The following is a 13,491-nucleotide window of genomic DNA, read 5'->3' as shown; positions in this document are numbered from 1 at the left end:
GGCAAGAGCGAACAGCACTAACAAGACTTATTCCCTAAAGTGGAAACGCTTTTGTATATGGTGTGCGGACAACGGTCTACGTCCCTTCTGCGCCTCTCCGGAACAAATATTACCCTATCTGCTGCATCTGGCGCAGTCGGGCTTGGCCCATGCATCCATTAGAATTCATCTGGCTGCGATCTCAAGATTTAAAAGAACATTGAAAGGACCCTCCCTCTGGTCTAATAGATTAATAAAACAGTTCCTCACAGGACTTTACAGATCCTTTCCTCGACCACGAATAATTCCTCCAACATGGCATCTCAATGTGGTTCTTAACCAATTGATGAAACACCCTTTTGACCCCATCCATAGGGCGGACATCAAATATCTTTCGTGGAAGACAGCCCTTCTACTAGCGCTTACCTCGGCAAGGAGGGTCGGTGAATTACAGGCTCTTTCCATACAAGACCCCTTCATGCAGTTTAAGGGTGACAGAGTGATTCTCAGAACTAACCCTCGGTTTATTCCTAAAGTCCCGTCGGACTTCCACTTCAACGAGCTAGTGATCCTCAGGTCAATTTTCCCTAATCCCAGCACTGCAGCCGAAAGATCTCTGCACTCGTTGGACCTTAGGAGGTGTCTGAAGTTTTATATGTAGAAAACTAACAATTTCAGGAAATCGACTCAGCTATTCATAGCCTTCCGTAGACCACGGAAGGGTATGCCGCTTTCCAAACAAAGTATTTCAAGATGGATATCTTCGACAATTGCCTTTTGTCATGACAGAGCTGGACGGCCATTGCCAGCAAAAGTCAGGGCTCACTCTACGAGAGCCATGTCCACTTCCGTGGCACTATTTGCAGGGGTGCCAGTTCTTGATATCTGCAGAGCGGCAACATGGAAGTCGTCGCATACCTTCACCAGGCACTACTGCCTGGATACAGAGCTGATGAAGGATGCAGCCGTGGGGCAAGCTGTGTTACGCCATCTGTTTCAGTAAAGTGAGCCTTCCTCTATCCCTCCATCCTTTGCTGGTATGCACATTTTATTATAATGCTTCTAGTTTTGAGTATTGATGATTCATGGTCGCATGATATGTATTATCTAATCACTTGTATATGATATTCCACCAGAAATGTGCACAATGTATTGCTTGCTACTCTGATTCAGGCATGTGAATCTATGAAAGACACCCATAATACTGGATAAGGAATGCGTTATTTACCTGTAACTGCAGTTATCCAGTATTGGTGTCTTTCATAGATTCACATGCAACCCTCCCGCCTCCCCTGGAAGGACTCACCTATCTCTCTATCAGTATTACGCCTATCTAGCTTGGTGCGTACGAAAATCTGAGAGACTGAGGCTCCTGACAGGAAGGTTCTAGAGGGAGGTGTTAGCCGATTGGCTCTCTTCTGGAGTTTGGTCCTTTTTACATAAGGACACAGATAGGCTACTAAGGTGAGGCCCTTAGGCCTACTTTTCTCTATATATATATCCATAGGACATTACTTTTCTATATACCGGAGACTCCCGTCTCGACGACGGGGAAAGATTCAGGCATGTGAATCTATGAAAGTCACCAATACTGTATAACTGCAGTTACAGGTAAGTAACGCATTCCTTTTATTTTATCCTAACAAATTCACTCTAAGGTTGTCTGAGTTGGTGGCTGAACATTACCACTGTACCAACTTGTAGTGAAGCTAAGCATTTTTATGAGTATTTGGAATTATTTTAATTTTGTATTTGTTGACCTCAGTAGAGGTCTGGATCAAATCAAGTTTTACATACTTACATGGAAAACAGATTTCCTTATTGCTATTACCTCTCTTAGGAGAGTTGGTGAGATTCAAGCTTTCACTATACAAGAACCATTTTGACAATTACACCGTAACAAGGTGGTTCTACGGACTAATCCCAAATTCCTTCCTAAAGTAATTACTCCTTTTCATCTAAATCAATCAGTAGAGTTGCCAGTGTTTTTTCAAAACCCAGACTCTGTAGCAGAAAGAGCTCTACACACACTAGATGTAAAAAGAGCTCTTCTCTATTACATTGATAGGACCAAATCCTTTCGTGAAACAAAGCAACTGTTTGTAGCTTTCTCTCCACCACGTAAAGGTAACGCCATCTCTAAAGCTGGAATTGCACGGTGAATTGTAAAATGTATACAAATATGCTATCTCAAAGCAAAACGTACATTAACAGTTCCTCCTAGAGGGCACCTCAAACGCAAACAAGGAGCCTCCATGGCTTTCTTAGGGAACATTCCCCTAGAAGACATCTGTAAGGCAGCAACATGGTCTACAACACACACCTTCACTAAACACTATTGTGTTGATGTGCAAGCCAAGCAGCAAGCTGCGGTAGGCCAAGCTGTCCTCAAAACTCTTTCAATCTACTGCAACAGATACAGGTGACCACCGCTAGGGGACACACTGCTGTACAGTCGATGCACAGTGTGAGATCTGCAGCTCATATGCCTTGAACGGTAAATGCTACTTACCAGTATGCATCTGTTCTTGGCATGTGAAGCTGCAGAGTCTCACACGCCCACCTGCCAATGCGGGACCTGTATCTGTTCCAGTTCTATCTTAATTAGATATACACGCATGGACATCCCTTCTTTATTTCTACTAACTCTATCATTTCCCATCATGGCGAAAAACAGTCTAAGGATGGAGTCGATGCCCATGCGCCTTATAGTCCAAGGGAGATGCATACTGTTAAGTAGAATTTTCATTCTAGTGCAATATTAAACGCATCCAACATATTTGTTGCAAAAAGATATAAGAATCGGTTTAATACAAGTCTGTATTGGTTTATTTTGTTGAAAAATGAAATTGGAACATGCAGTAAGATTTTAATTTTTCTATAGTACCTAAAGAGTGCAGAAAATAAGCATATAACCATACATATCTCCTTTCTGCTTGTCACTTTACAGATTAAAAAGAAATCATAAGAAAGAAAAGCAACATTTGGTTTTGTTCCTTAAACAGCTGCTTTAATTATCCTCAGTGACCTGACTTATCTTTCCTCTCAGCTGTTGGCTCTGGCAGCAGGCATTGTGTCATCAGAACTCAACTGTAAAAGGTCCTTACAGTTTAGTTCTGACGTCATTTGTTTATAATAGGTGACTGAGTGCCTCACAAGTCTCCTATTGGAATAAAGTACACCCTGCTGTACATTATAAGGATATTGCAAGTCCGTTCTGGGCCAAATTCCTTTATAAGGGTACAGAACTCCACTGTGATTTTCAATATCCTTAACTACAGCAGTGGGTCCTTTAATCCGTATAATACTTGGTCACATCATCACCTTTCCCACTAACCACTTAAATACTTAGTGCATAGGTTTGCATATGAACGAGAAAGAGGGTATATTTGCAAATATGAAGAATAAAAAAAGAATTTCAAGTCCAACAGTAAACACATCAAAAACGTTGTTAGATATTTGTTGTAAAAAGATTAAAAGCAAATTTGTTTCATTTAAAAAAAATTTTTTTAAGGCATAGTAGAAACAGGCTGAAAGCTTTTAACTTTTCTAAAATTACATATGGTCACAAAAAATGAACACGTTGCCATGAATATCTCCTGTCAATGTACAGCTCAGAAAACAGTAGAAGAAACCTGCCTGTTCAAGGCATGTGAGCTGTAGATCACATGCTTTGCATACTCCTGATATCTAGTGTTGGGTCTGGATGTTAGCAAGTTGTTTTTCTTCGAAGAAGTCTTTCCATTCACAAGGTAGGTGAGTCCTGCTTTCGGTGATAGTGCGCACGAGCATCAACTCCAGTGTTACATTGTTTTGTTTGGACGTGTAATGCTGCGCTCCAGTTCAAAGCCGTTCTTCGGGTTCCCCTCTGTGCGCAATCCACTCTACCTGTGTCAGTATTGTTTAGAACGCTTATCCAATTTCTCTGCATAGCGCATCCATCGAGGAATGTCTCTACTTCGGTCGAAGATCTTGGAAAGACCGTCCGACATAACCGCGTCGGTCCACTTCGCAGTCGATGGAATGGTCTTCATTCAAATACTGCCCTCGGTGCCGCACCAAGTATATGCTCACCAACTTGCACAAAGTGTGCAACTTGTGTTGTCTCCGAAACACAACGAACAGGACTGCGACGTGTGCAAATCGTTCCGAGCGAAGAAAACGTTTTGTGACCATCTGGCGCGACGTCGCAAGATGCAGTCAAAACGTTGAATACACGCTGGCCAGCTTCGGCGAAGGATCCGAGCAGGAATTTGACGCACAAGGGGCTGAGGAAGAACAAGTGTAACTTGTCTCCATTCCAGAATCAGATTCCAAGTTGGATGAAATCTTGCCACAAGTTCAACGGACCTTGAGTACCGAAAGCCCCTTAACCGAAACTCAAACTCAGCCGACATAAAAGGCTTCGGTCCCACCCCCGCCTTTGGGCCACCGTCAGCACCAACAAGATGTTTCCGATGGCCTGTCCTCTGGCTTAGCACCGAAACAACTCTCTTAGCCTTCCTGCTCGAGATCAAGTCGGCCGAAATCTGGCTCCGAGCTGAAACCTCCCGACTCTAAGCCGGAAACCGTTTCGGAGCCGAAATCATTGACACTAAAAACAAAGCCTTCTTCGGGACCGAAACCTTCTGCTCCGAAAAGTGATTATACCCTGGCACAGAAATCCACAGCGCCAACATCTAAAACTGTTCCTCCAAAGCTGCAGGATACAATTTTTGACGCCCCAAAACCCAAATCTGACCCAAAACAAAAGGAACTTTATATAAATCCAGATCCAGGACGTGTTCTTACTAAGTCACCTCTGTAACGCAAACTTAAGTCAGAGGACACACTTTTCTTTATTCCTTTCAAGAGGAAGAATGTGGGTACTAACCCTTTCCCTCCTCCTCTTTACCACGTTCCCCTACAACAACCTCTCCACCATTGCGACGTTTACTGATTACACCAACTACCTCTGGTGTGGTGGGGAGGGGACTATATTTTACCAATAGACCCCTGGAAGGATTAACACACAAATTCACCTACGAATACCGACCCAGATCTTTACCCTGCAAAGCCTTTCCCTATTGATGAGAATGTAGGATATCTAGAATTATTCGCTAGAGCTGCAGAATATCATGGGGTACAGTTGCACAAGGAATCTCTAGAGGAAGATTTCTTATTTGAAACACTCAGTAACACACAAAGGGCTAGCCAGACTCTACCTGTGCTCAAAGGCATGATGAGACATGCCAACAACACCTTAAAAGATTGAGTGCGGGTTTGCATTCTCACCCCCAGGATTAATAAAAAAATACAAAGCTGCTCCCTCAGATCTAGTCTTCATTAAAGGACAGTTACCTCTAGACTCTTTGGTGATCTCTAATTCCCGTAAACGGGCCATTTCACAGACTACAGGTGCTGCTCCTCCTCCAGTCAAGGTGTCAAAACTATTAGATGCCGCTGGTAAACGAGTAGCCCCCCCAAGCAGCAAATCATTGGTGCATTGCCAACACACAGGCCCTGCTAGCCAGATCTGATAGGGCACAGTGGAACGAAATGGAGCAGTTGCTACAACACCTCCCAGATGAGCACAAAGCAAAAGCCCAGGATTTAGTCCAGGAAGGGAAGCTCATGTCCAATTCCTCAATAAGATGAGCTTTAAATGCCGCAGAGACCGCAGCTAGAGAGATCAACACTAGTGTGTTACTAAGAAGACGTGCCTGGTTGAGGATTTCTGGTTTCAAACCAGAAGTACAACAGTCTATTTTAAATACTCGTTTTGCAAAGAAACATCTCTCCGGCCCGAAGAAGATGGGTCTTTGGAAAAAATGAAAAAAGACACAAAGGTAGCCAAGTCCATGGGAGCTCTGCAGTCTCCCTTTAATAGGGGCTACTTTCGGCAATCCTTCTACCGTGGAGAGTCGAAAACCATGTCCTCAGACAATACTGCCACCTCTTACAAAGGCAACAGTCAATCTTCCTCTACAAAGGGTCTCTTTAGAGGAGGATATAGAGGTAACAACAACAAAGGTCGAGGCAAGGCACCGCATAATTCCCCCTCCCCAACAAGAAGTGACTTGCCTACACTTGCCCCCTATCATTTAACAGCTGTCTGGGGATGTCTTTTACAGTTCCTCCCCATTTTGCAAACTATCATCACAGACAAATGGGTGTTCGGAATTATCTAACATTGGTATTGCATGGAGCTTACCAGCAATCCTCCAAACAAACCACCACGTTCTCACAAAATGTCACCAGAACATTTACATCTGCTTCAGCAAGAAGTCCAATCCTTCCTCTCCAAAGGAGCAATAGAACCTGTGCTGTTACAACAAGAGACAGACGTGTACTACCTGTAATTTCTCATCCTCAAAAAGGGTGGCTCCTTGAGACCAATTCTAGATCTCAGATAACTAAACCTCTAAATTCTGTCAGAGCATTTCCACATGGTAACACTTCAACAAGTGCTCCTGCTTCGATAGCAAGGCGATTTTGTGTCTACTCTAGACTTAAAAGACGCATATTTCCACATTCCAATTCATTCTGCTCATCGCAAATACCTCCTTCATCATAGCTGGTCATCATTACTAATTCAAAGTACTACCGTTTGGAGTTACTACTGCTCTCAGGGCATTTAGCAAATGTCTGGCAGTAGTCGCAGCACATCTACGGAGACAACAAATCCATGTCTTCCCATACCTGGACGAATGGCTCACTAAAGCCAGTACTTCCAAATGTGTCTCCAACACACTCAAACTACTATTCACTTACTTCACCAACTAGAGTTTACAGTGAATTTGTTGAAATCTTATCTACAGCCTTCTAACACACAAACTTATCTGGGAGCCATGGTAGACAATCACAAAGCTCTAGCCTCTACCAATACAGCCATACATCACAGTATTCAGTCCCTTCTCATGCAATTTCAGCACAACCAATCACTCCCAGCAAGAATCTTAAGGAAACTGCTAGGCATGAGGGCGTCTTGCAGTATAATTGTTCCCCAGGCAAGACTTCCCATGCGTCCCCTACAAGACTTCTTAGCAAGTCAGTGGAACCAGTCGCAGGGTCAGTTGACCGATCTAGTGTTGGTGGATGGCCGCACTCATTGCTCTCTGCAGTGGTGGAACCCAAAAAATATATCCAAAGGGTGGCCCTTTCTCGACCCTGCTCCACAGACAGTGCTAACAGCAGACGCATCGCTCACTGGTTGGAGCGCTCACCTTTTAGACTCATACAATCCACGGATTATGGACTCTTAAAGTACAGGAGCCTACATATCAATCACCTAGAGCTACTAGCAGTGTTTCCAGTGCTGAGAGCCTTTCAAACTCACCTTGTAGGCAAAACTGTCTTAGTCTGCACAGACAACATGACAGCTATGTACTACATACAAAAACGGGGGGGGGGGCACTCTTTGCAACTGCCAAGCCTAGCACAAGATATTTGGAAATGGGCCAGACATCACAAAATGTATCTCCTAGCAGAACACCTCCCACTAGAAACAATCAATTTGCAGACCTTCTCAGCAGACAGAGACAGCAAAATCCACGAGTGGGAACTTCATACCTAAATTCTTCATCCCTACTTTCAGGAATGAGGTTTTCCTCACATAGACCTGTTCGCCACAGCTCAAAACGCAAAATGCCCAAGCTTCACTTCTAGGTTACCATACGCGTTCTGTAAAGGCAATGCCCTTTGGATGAACTGGACAGGGATATTTGCCTTGGCTTTTCCGCCTCTCCCACTCATTCCGCTGCTAGTTCAGAAGCTCAGGCAAACATCCCTCACACTGATTCTCATAGCTTCTACATGGGAAGGTAAACCCTGTTTCACCTGGAGCTGTCTGTAGTTCCACAGCAAAAGCTGCATCTCAACTCGTGTCTCCTCACTCAGAGCCATGGAGAAATCATCAGGCATCCAAGTCCCAAGAAACTCAACCTGGTGATATGGATCCTGAAGTCATAATTTGGTTATTTACAATTACCACCAGACCGTAGGAATATACTAAATAAGGCTAGACCTACTACTAGGGCATGTTATGCAGCAAAGTGGAAACGTTTTGTTATATATATATATTGTAACAATATCAATCTCCTTGATGCTTCAGTACAAAACATAAACTTTTCTCTATTACTCTTACAGCAATCTAGATTAGCTTCTACATCCATTTGTTTGCATTTATCAGTAGTAGCTGCATATTTACAAAACACACCACACTCCTCTCCATTCAGAGTATCAGTGATTAAAGCCTGTATGGAAAGGCTAAAAAGAGTAATACCACCAAGAGCTCCACCTGCACCAGTATGGAACTCGAACATAGTCTTTACAAGGCTAATGGGACCACCTTTTGAACCAATGCACAAGTGTCAATTTCAATTTCTCTCATGGAAGGTTGCTTTTCTTATTGCAATCATTTCCTTAAGGAGAGTTGATAAACTCCAGGCACTAACTATACAAGATCCTTTGTTTCAACTTCACAAAGACAAGGTGGTTCTTCGAACCAATCCCAAATTTCTTCCAAAAGGGGTGTCTACTTTTCACATCAATCAGTTGAGTTACCTGTGTTCCTTCCTCAACCTTGTTCTGTAGCAGAACAAGCTCTACACACACTTGATGTTAGAAGAGCTCTACTATATTATGTAAAAAAATAAATGATTCTCATAACACACAGCAGCTCTTTGTTGCTTTTTCTCCTCCACACAGGCAATCCCATTTCTAAATTAGGTATTGGAAGATGGATTGTTAAATGTATACAAACACGTTGTACAAAAGCAAAATGAACATTGCCAATACCCCCTACTATGGCCTTCTATGCGAATATTCCCTTAGCTGACTTCTGTAAGGCAGCAACATGGTCTACCCCGCACACATTCACCAAACACTATTGTGTAGATGTGTCAGCGAGGCAACAAGCTAATGTAGGCCAGGCAGTACTTAAAACACCTGCATCAGCTACAGGTTACCCACCGCTTTAGGAGAATACTGCTGTATAGTTTATTCAAAGCATGTGATCTACAGCTTACATGCATCAAACGGAAAATGTAAGTTACCCAGTAAGCATCTTTTCTTGGCATGTAGAGCTGTAGATTCACATGCGCCCACCTGCCTCCCGGGTACCTATACCTGTTGCCGTTCTTTCTTATCTTACATACATACACATGGACACCTCTATTCTACCTTTACTAACTCCATTCTTACCCCCTGCGAGAAAACGATCTGACCATAGAGCCGATGCCCATGCGCACTATCACCGAAAAGAGGAGTCTTCTACCTCGTGACTGGAAAGACTTCTTAAAAGAAAAACAACTTGCAAACATCCGGACCAAACACTAGATGGCAGGAGTATGCAAAGCTTGTGAACCTACAGCTCCACATGCCAAGAACAGATGCTTACTAGGTAAGTAACATTTTCCGTTCCCATCGACTGCTAGCTCTGGCAGCAGGTATTTAATTTATTGCTGTTGAGTTCTGATGTAATTTCTTTATAAAATATGACTGGGTGCGTCACAAATCACCAATTCTAATGAGATTAGAGACTGTTTATTATACTAGAATTGCAAAATTCCATGTATTATAAAGAAATTAGAGACAGGTTTTTATACAGGGATTGCACAATAGTGCTGATGTATAGGATGCATTTTGTGATATGTTGAGGAAACCCATTATTGTTAAGTATGCCATTCTGCCTACAGACCTACAAAATATTTGTGTACCCAAGGATTACTACATACAAAAAATCATGTTCAAATATAACATAGTTATCCATTGTCAGTTTCGAAAAGTATTAAATTATTAGAATTAATGTGTAATTTCTATCAAATGCTCTACAGTTTCTCTTTGGAACATGAAGGTGTGTAAGCTGCTAACAGGAAGGATGACAAGGATATCTCTTTCAAGGACCATGATATAATGCATTTTATGCCTAAATTAATATTTATTTGGAGCATTGTCATTAGCTTATTTTTCGCATCTCTTACATTATGTTGTTCACAGTGGAAGCACTAGACATGTCATTCCTACTAAACCACTCCCAGTTAGTTATTGATAGGCTGGCTGATATGCAAACTACATCTGAAGGTGATATTCTGTATGTACTTGGAAGTGATTAGTAACTGATGGCCTGTTTCTATTGTTACAGAAAGTGATGATGTGTTCATGATGCCGAAGATTGTGAATGTAACATCTCTAGCAAATGAACCAGCAGTAGGCTTAAAGGTAAAACTCGAGAAAACGCCTTCCTCTGCAAATCTTGAAAGTACAAATAAAGCTCCAGGAAATAGATTACCTGATGTAAAGAGTCTTGCAGTCTTACATGGAGAGAAGAAAGAAATGAAAGTGGAAAATGAGCAGTCATCAATGAAAGATTGCCAATTTCTCAAACTGCTTAGCAAAGATGTGAAAGACTTGATGGATGTTGAGCTAAAGCATGAGGACTTATCTGCTGAAGACGTTGCCCTACACACAACTGAGCTAATGAGTGGCATTGAGGAACACGATGATTCAGAAGAAACTCTTACTTCGCTCCTGAATGAAATTGCCTTTCTCAACCAACAATTGAATAATGATACTCCTAATTTATCATTTAGTCCAAAATTATCCTTGGTAGACTCTTTAACGGGAGAAAAAGAAGAAACTGTTGAAAATGCATCATCTGTTCAGTTTAGCAGCTTCCGAGAATTACTCGAACAAAGTGAATTTCAAGCTGGTGAAAAACAGCCAGGAGAGCTTTCATCAGGGGACACTTTAAATTTAGTTTGCATTCAAAAGAAGGAAACATCACAACTCAGTATCAAAGATCTTAGCGTCAGTCCACATTTCGTAGCAGATACTACAAGTGCATCTCCACCGCCAATCCTTCAAAAAAAGACTAAACAAGAATTGGGAAGTGCAGATACTGTGTGGCGGCCTATGCCAAAATTGGCACCTCTTGGACTAAAAGTATCTAATTTGCCAGCAGATCAAGACGGACAGGCCAACAAGGTAATGCCTCCTTTGGCTCCAGTAACTACTAAGTTAGGGCCACTTTGGACAAAAGCTGCAGTTCCCGCAGCCAAACAGGGGCAGATTAAAAAGATTATGCCTGTACTGTCGTCGGTGGTTGCAAAACCGAATGATAGTGCCTTGCCTTCAACTATTACGGACAAGTGAAAGCGATCATTTTCCTGTACTTGAAAAGTATATGCTGGGCATATGGATTGGTCACATATGTGCTCTGGGCTCTCACTTCTCTCTGGCTGCTTCCAACGACTGCAGTAGGAATGGAGTAAAACTAAGCTCAGTGCCATGCCGCATGAATGGCAGGTTTCTCTGGAGAAAATTAGTGGTAATAAAATCCAATCATGTTCCATTTTGTACATATTTAGGGCAGTTTGTTACCATGGAATTAGCTGCCAGAACATTCAGTATTCCGTGATATAGAAGGTTAAATAGTAATTGTCCCCAGACTGTTGAGCAGTTAATTTGCCGCTCTTGGCCCATTTTGCTGAGGCAGTGCAATCACACTAACTTAATTATCATAAGTCTAGGCAGAAACAGGAATATGTATTACCTGTAGTTGTGTAATGCCAGCTAAATGGGGTGCATTACTTTGCAAAAGCAACCAATTGTAATGAGTGCGGTATAATTTTAGGAGGGGGGCATTGACAGCCACTATGTAAAAATGATATTTGAAGCTTGCATGTTAATGAATGATTATTGCTCTGCAATCATTTTTTGTCCTTGAAACATGAAATCATAGTAATTAAATATATAACTGGAGTGTAAGGAACCAGTGAAAGCAAAAACACACTTGATTGCAGATTTTAAATGGGCTGTTTAACAAAAAAAATGGATTTTTTGTAGATGTAATGCTTCCACTGATTGTTTACATGTGTGTCTCTATGATAAGTGTTGTATAGGCAGATTGTATGAAGGACCGTTCTGGATCAGTGTACAGTCTGAAAACAATGTCTGGTTTTTTTTTTACATAAACGTAGGGCTACATAGAACTACACAAGTTCATCGTAAAGTATGCATTGGGCCCATCTGGGAAAGCACAGTGGCTTTTTCTAGGAATGTCTCTAACAGACATGCAGCAAAACAGTGTAAACCTCAATATCTGGTAATCCTAAAATGTCTTTTTTAGAACACCCCCACCATGCCTGAGGTAGTGGTTTGTACATATACTTCTCAAACTAACCATGTTTGTAGAAATTGCTCACAGATTGTAAAGATATATTTATATTTTTTGAATCCTTTTGTACACAGATTTTGTTTTGCTAATATCCTTTAGTGTTGGTATTCAACATCATTGGAAGAGTACTTAGTAGTGCTTATGTAAATTATAATTTTCTACCTTACTCTGATGTTTTGGAGTGACTTCTCAGATGCTCCTTACAGGTGTAAATTGCTGCTTTGAATATGGTACACTTGTAATAGAAAATGATCATTTGTGCGCTTGTTTAATTTTCCTTTTGAACTTGAGGAAACCTCCCTGTTCTAAAATAAAATCACAATTGTGAATCTGACAAACTTGAATAAAATTTATTTTACATATATATGTTTCTCCTAATTTACTAATCATTTAAAAATGCGAACGACTAGGTGAACAACTGGGTTGTGACACTTCTCCCTCACTCAAATTTTCAAAGACTTCTTACCGGAAGTCTGAATGCAGCAGTTATTCCTGTGAGGTGTGGCGCAGCGGCTAGGGTGACTGACTCCGGAACCCGGGGGCTCACGGTTCGATCTCAGGTGCCGGCGGCAGATCAGCCCAGCACCATGTGACTCTGGGCAATAGCTTGCTTAATCTTCGCGACGGCCCCCAGCGCCTTGACACCTTCGGGTAATTGTTTGCTCTTTACAAATACGGGACATTTACCGGCCATCTGCATGCAGCAGTTATTCCTGCAGATTGGAGATAGCTGGGACCTAACAATGCTAAATTTTAAACCAAGAATTCCATCACAATTGTTTTCATTCTAGAAATGTTATGCAAGCCACAGGTCATTACGTACAGAGCTTTATTTATTTATGCTATTTAACAAAGTACTGCAGAGTGATTCACAGAAAGCTTAAGGCTCTTGAACAAAAAGTGTTGTATGTAGAACACTGTTGTGTGTGCTGGCATACAAAAATAGAATATGTTGGGGTTAGAGTAAGGAAGATATGAAGGACTCACACTAAGGAAGTTGCAGTTTAAGTGTTTGCTTTGTCGAGGTCATATACTGTTAGTAATCCCTCCAACCTGTAGTTGGGCTCGCAAGTTCATATTAATTACCTTGATTAAAAAAAGATTAATTGTGATGTTTGATATTAAATTGAAACCTACAATGCCCTATGTAGGCACTATTTTTATGGGTACAATTTCTCATAAGCATGTGCGCAGCCAGGGAGAAAAATACAAGAGACCGAAGTAATCACTGCTGATGGAGTCAATTAGAACATTTGTCACTTAATCTGTTGCCCCAGAATTTTCAACACTATTGATCTTGAGTAATCTGCAGAATATCGAGGTCATATAGAATGTCTCAAGAATCTGTTTTCTAT

At 41.7% G+C, this 13,491-nt stretch overlaps 1 protein-coding gene across 1 annotated transcript in view; it reads left to right on the top strand.

Annotated features, from left to right (window-relative positions):
- MGA (MAX dimerization protein MGA) overlaps positions 1–12,500 on the top strand; it is a 734,728-nt gene extending 722,228 nt beyond the window's left edge. Inside the window, exon 25 of the mRNA XM_086937233.1 lies at positions 10,103–12,500. Coding sequence (XP_086793359.1) covers positions 10,103–11,112 — 1,010 coding nt within the window. The 3' untranslated portion in view covers positions 11,113–12,500. The remainder of the gene's footprint in view (positions 1–10,102) is intronic.
- Positions 12,501–13,491: the final 991 nt, after the last annotated feature.

The sequence above is a fragment of the Lissotriton vulgaris genome, chromosome 9 (genome assembly GCF_964263255.1).
Source record: "Lissotriton vulgaris chromosome 9, aLisVul1.2, whole genome shotgun sequence".
Classification (NCBI taxonomy): Eukaryota; Metazoa; Chordata; class Amphibia; order Caudata; family Salamandridae; genus Lissotriton; species Lissotriton vulgaris.
The sequence above is the reverse complement of the archived record's forward strand: the minus strand, read 5'-3'. Positions and strand labels throughout refer to the sequence as shown.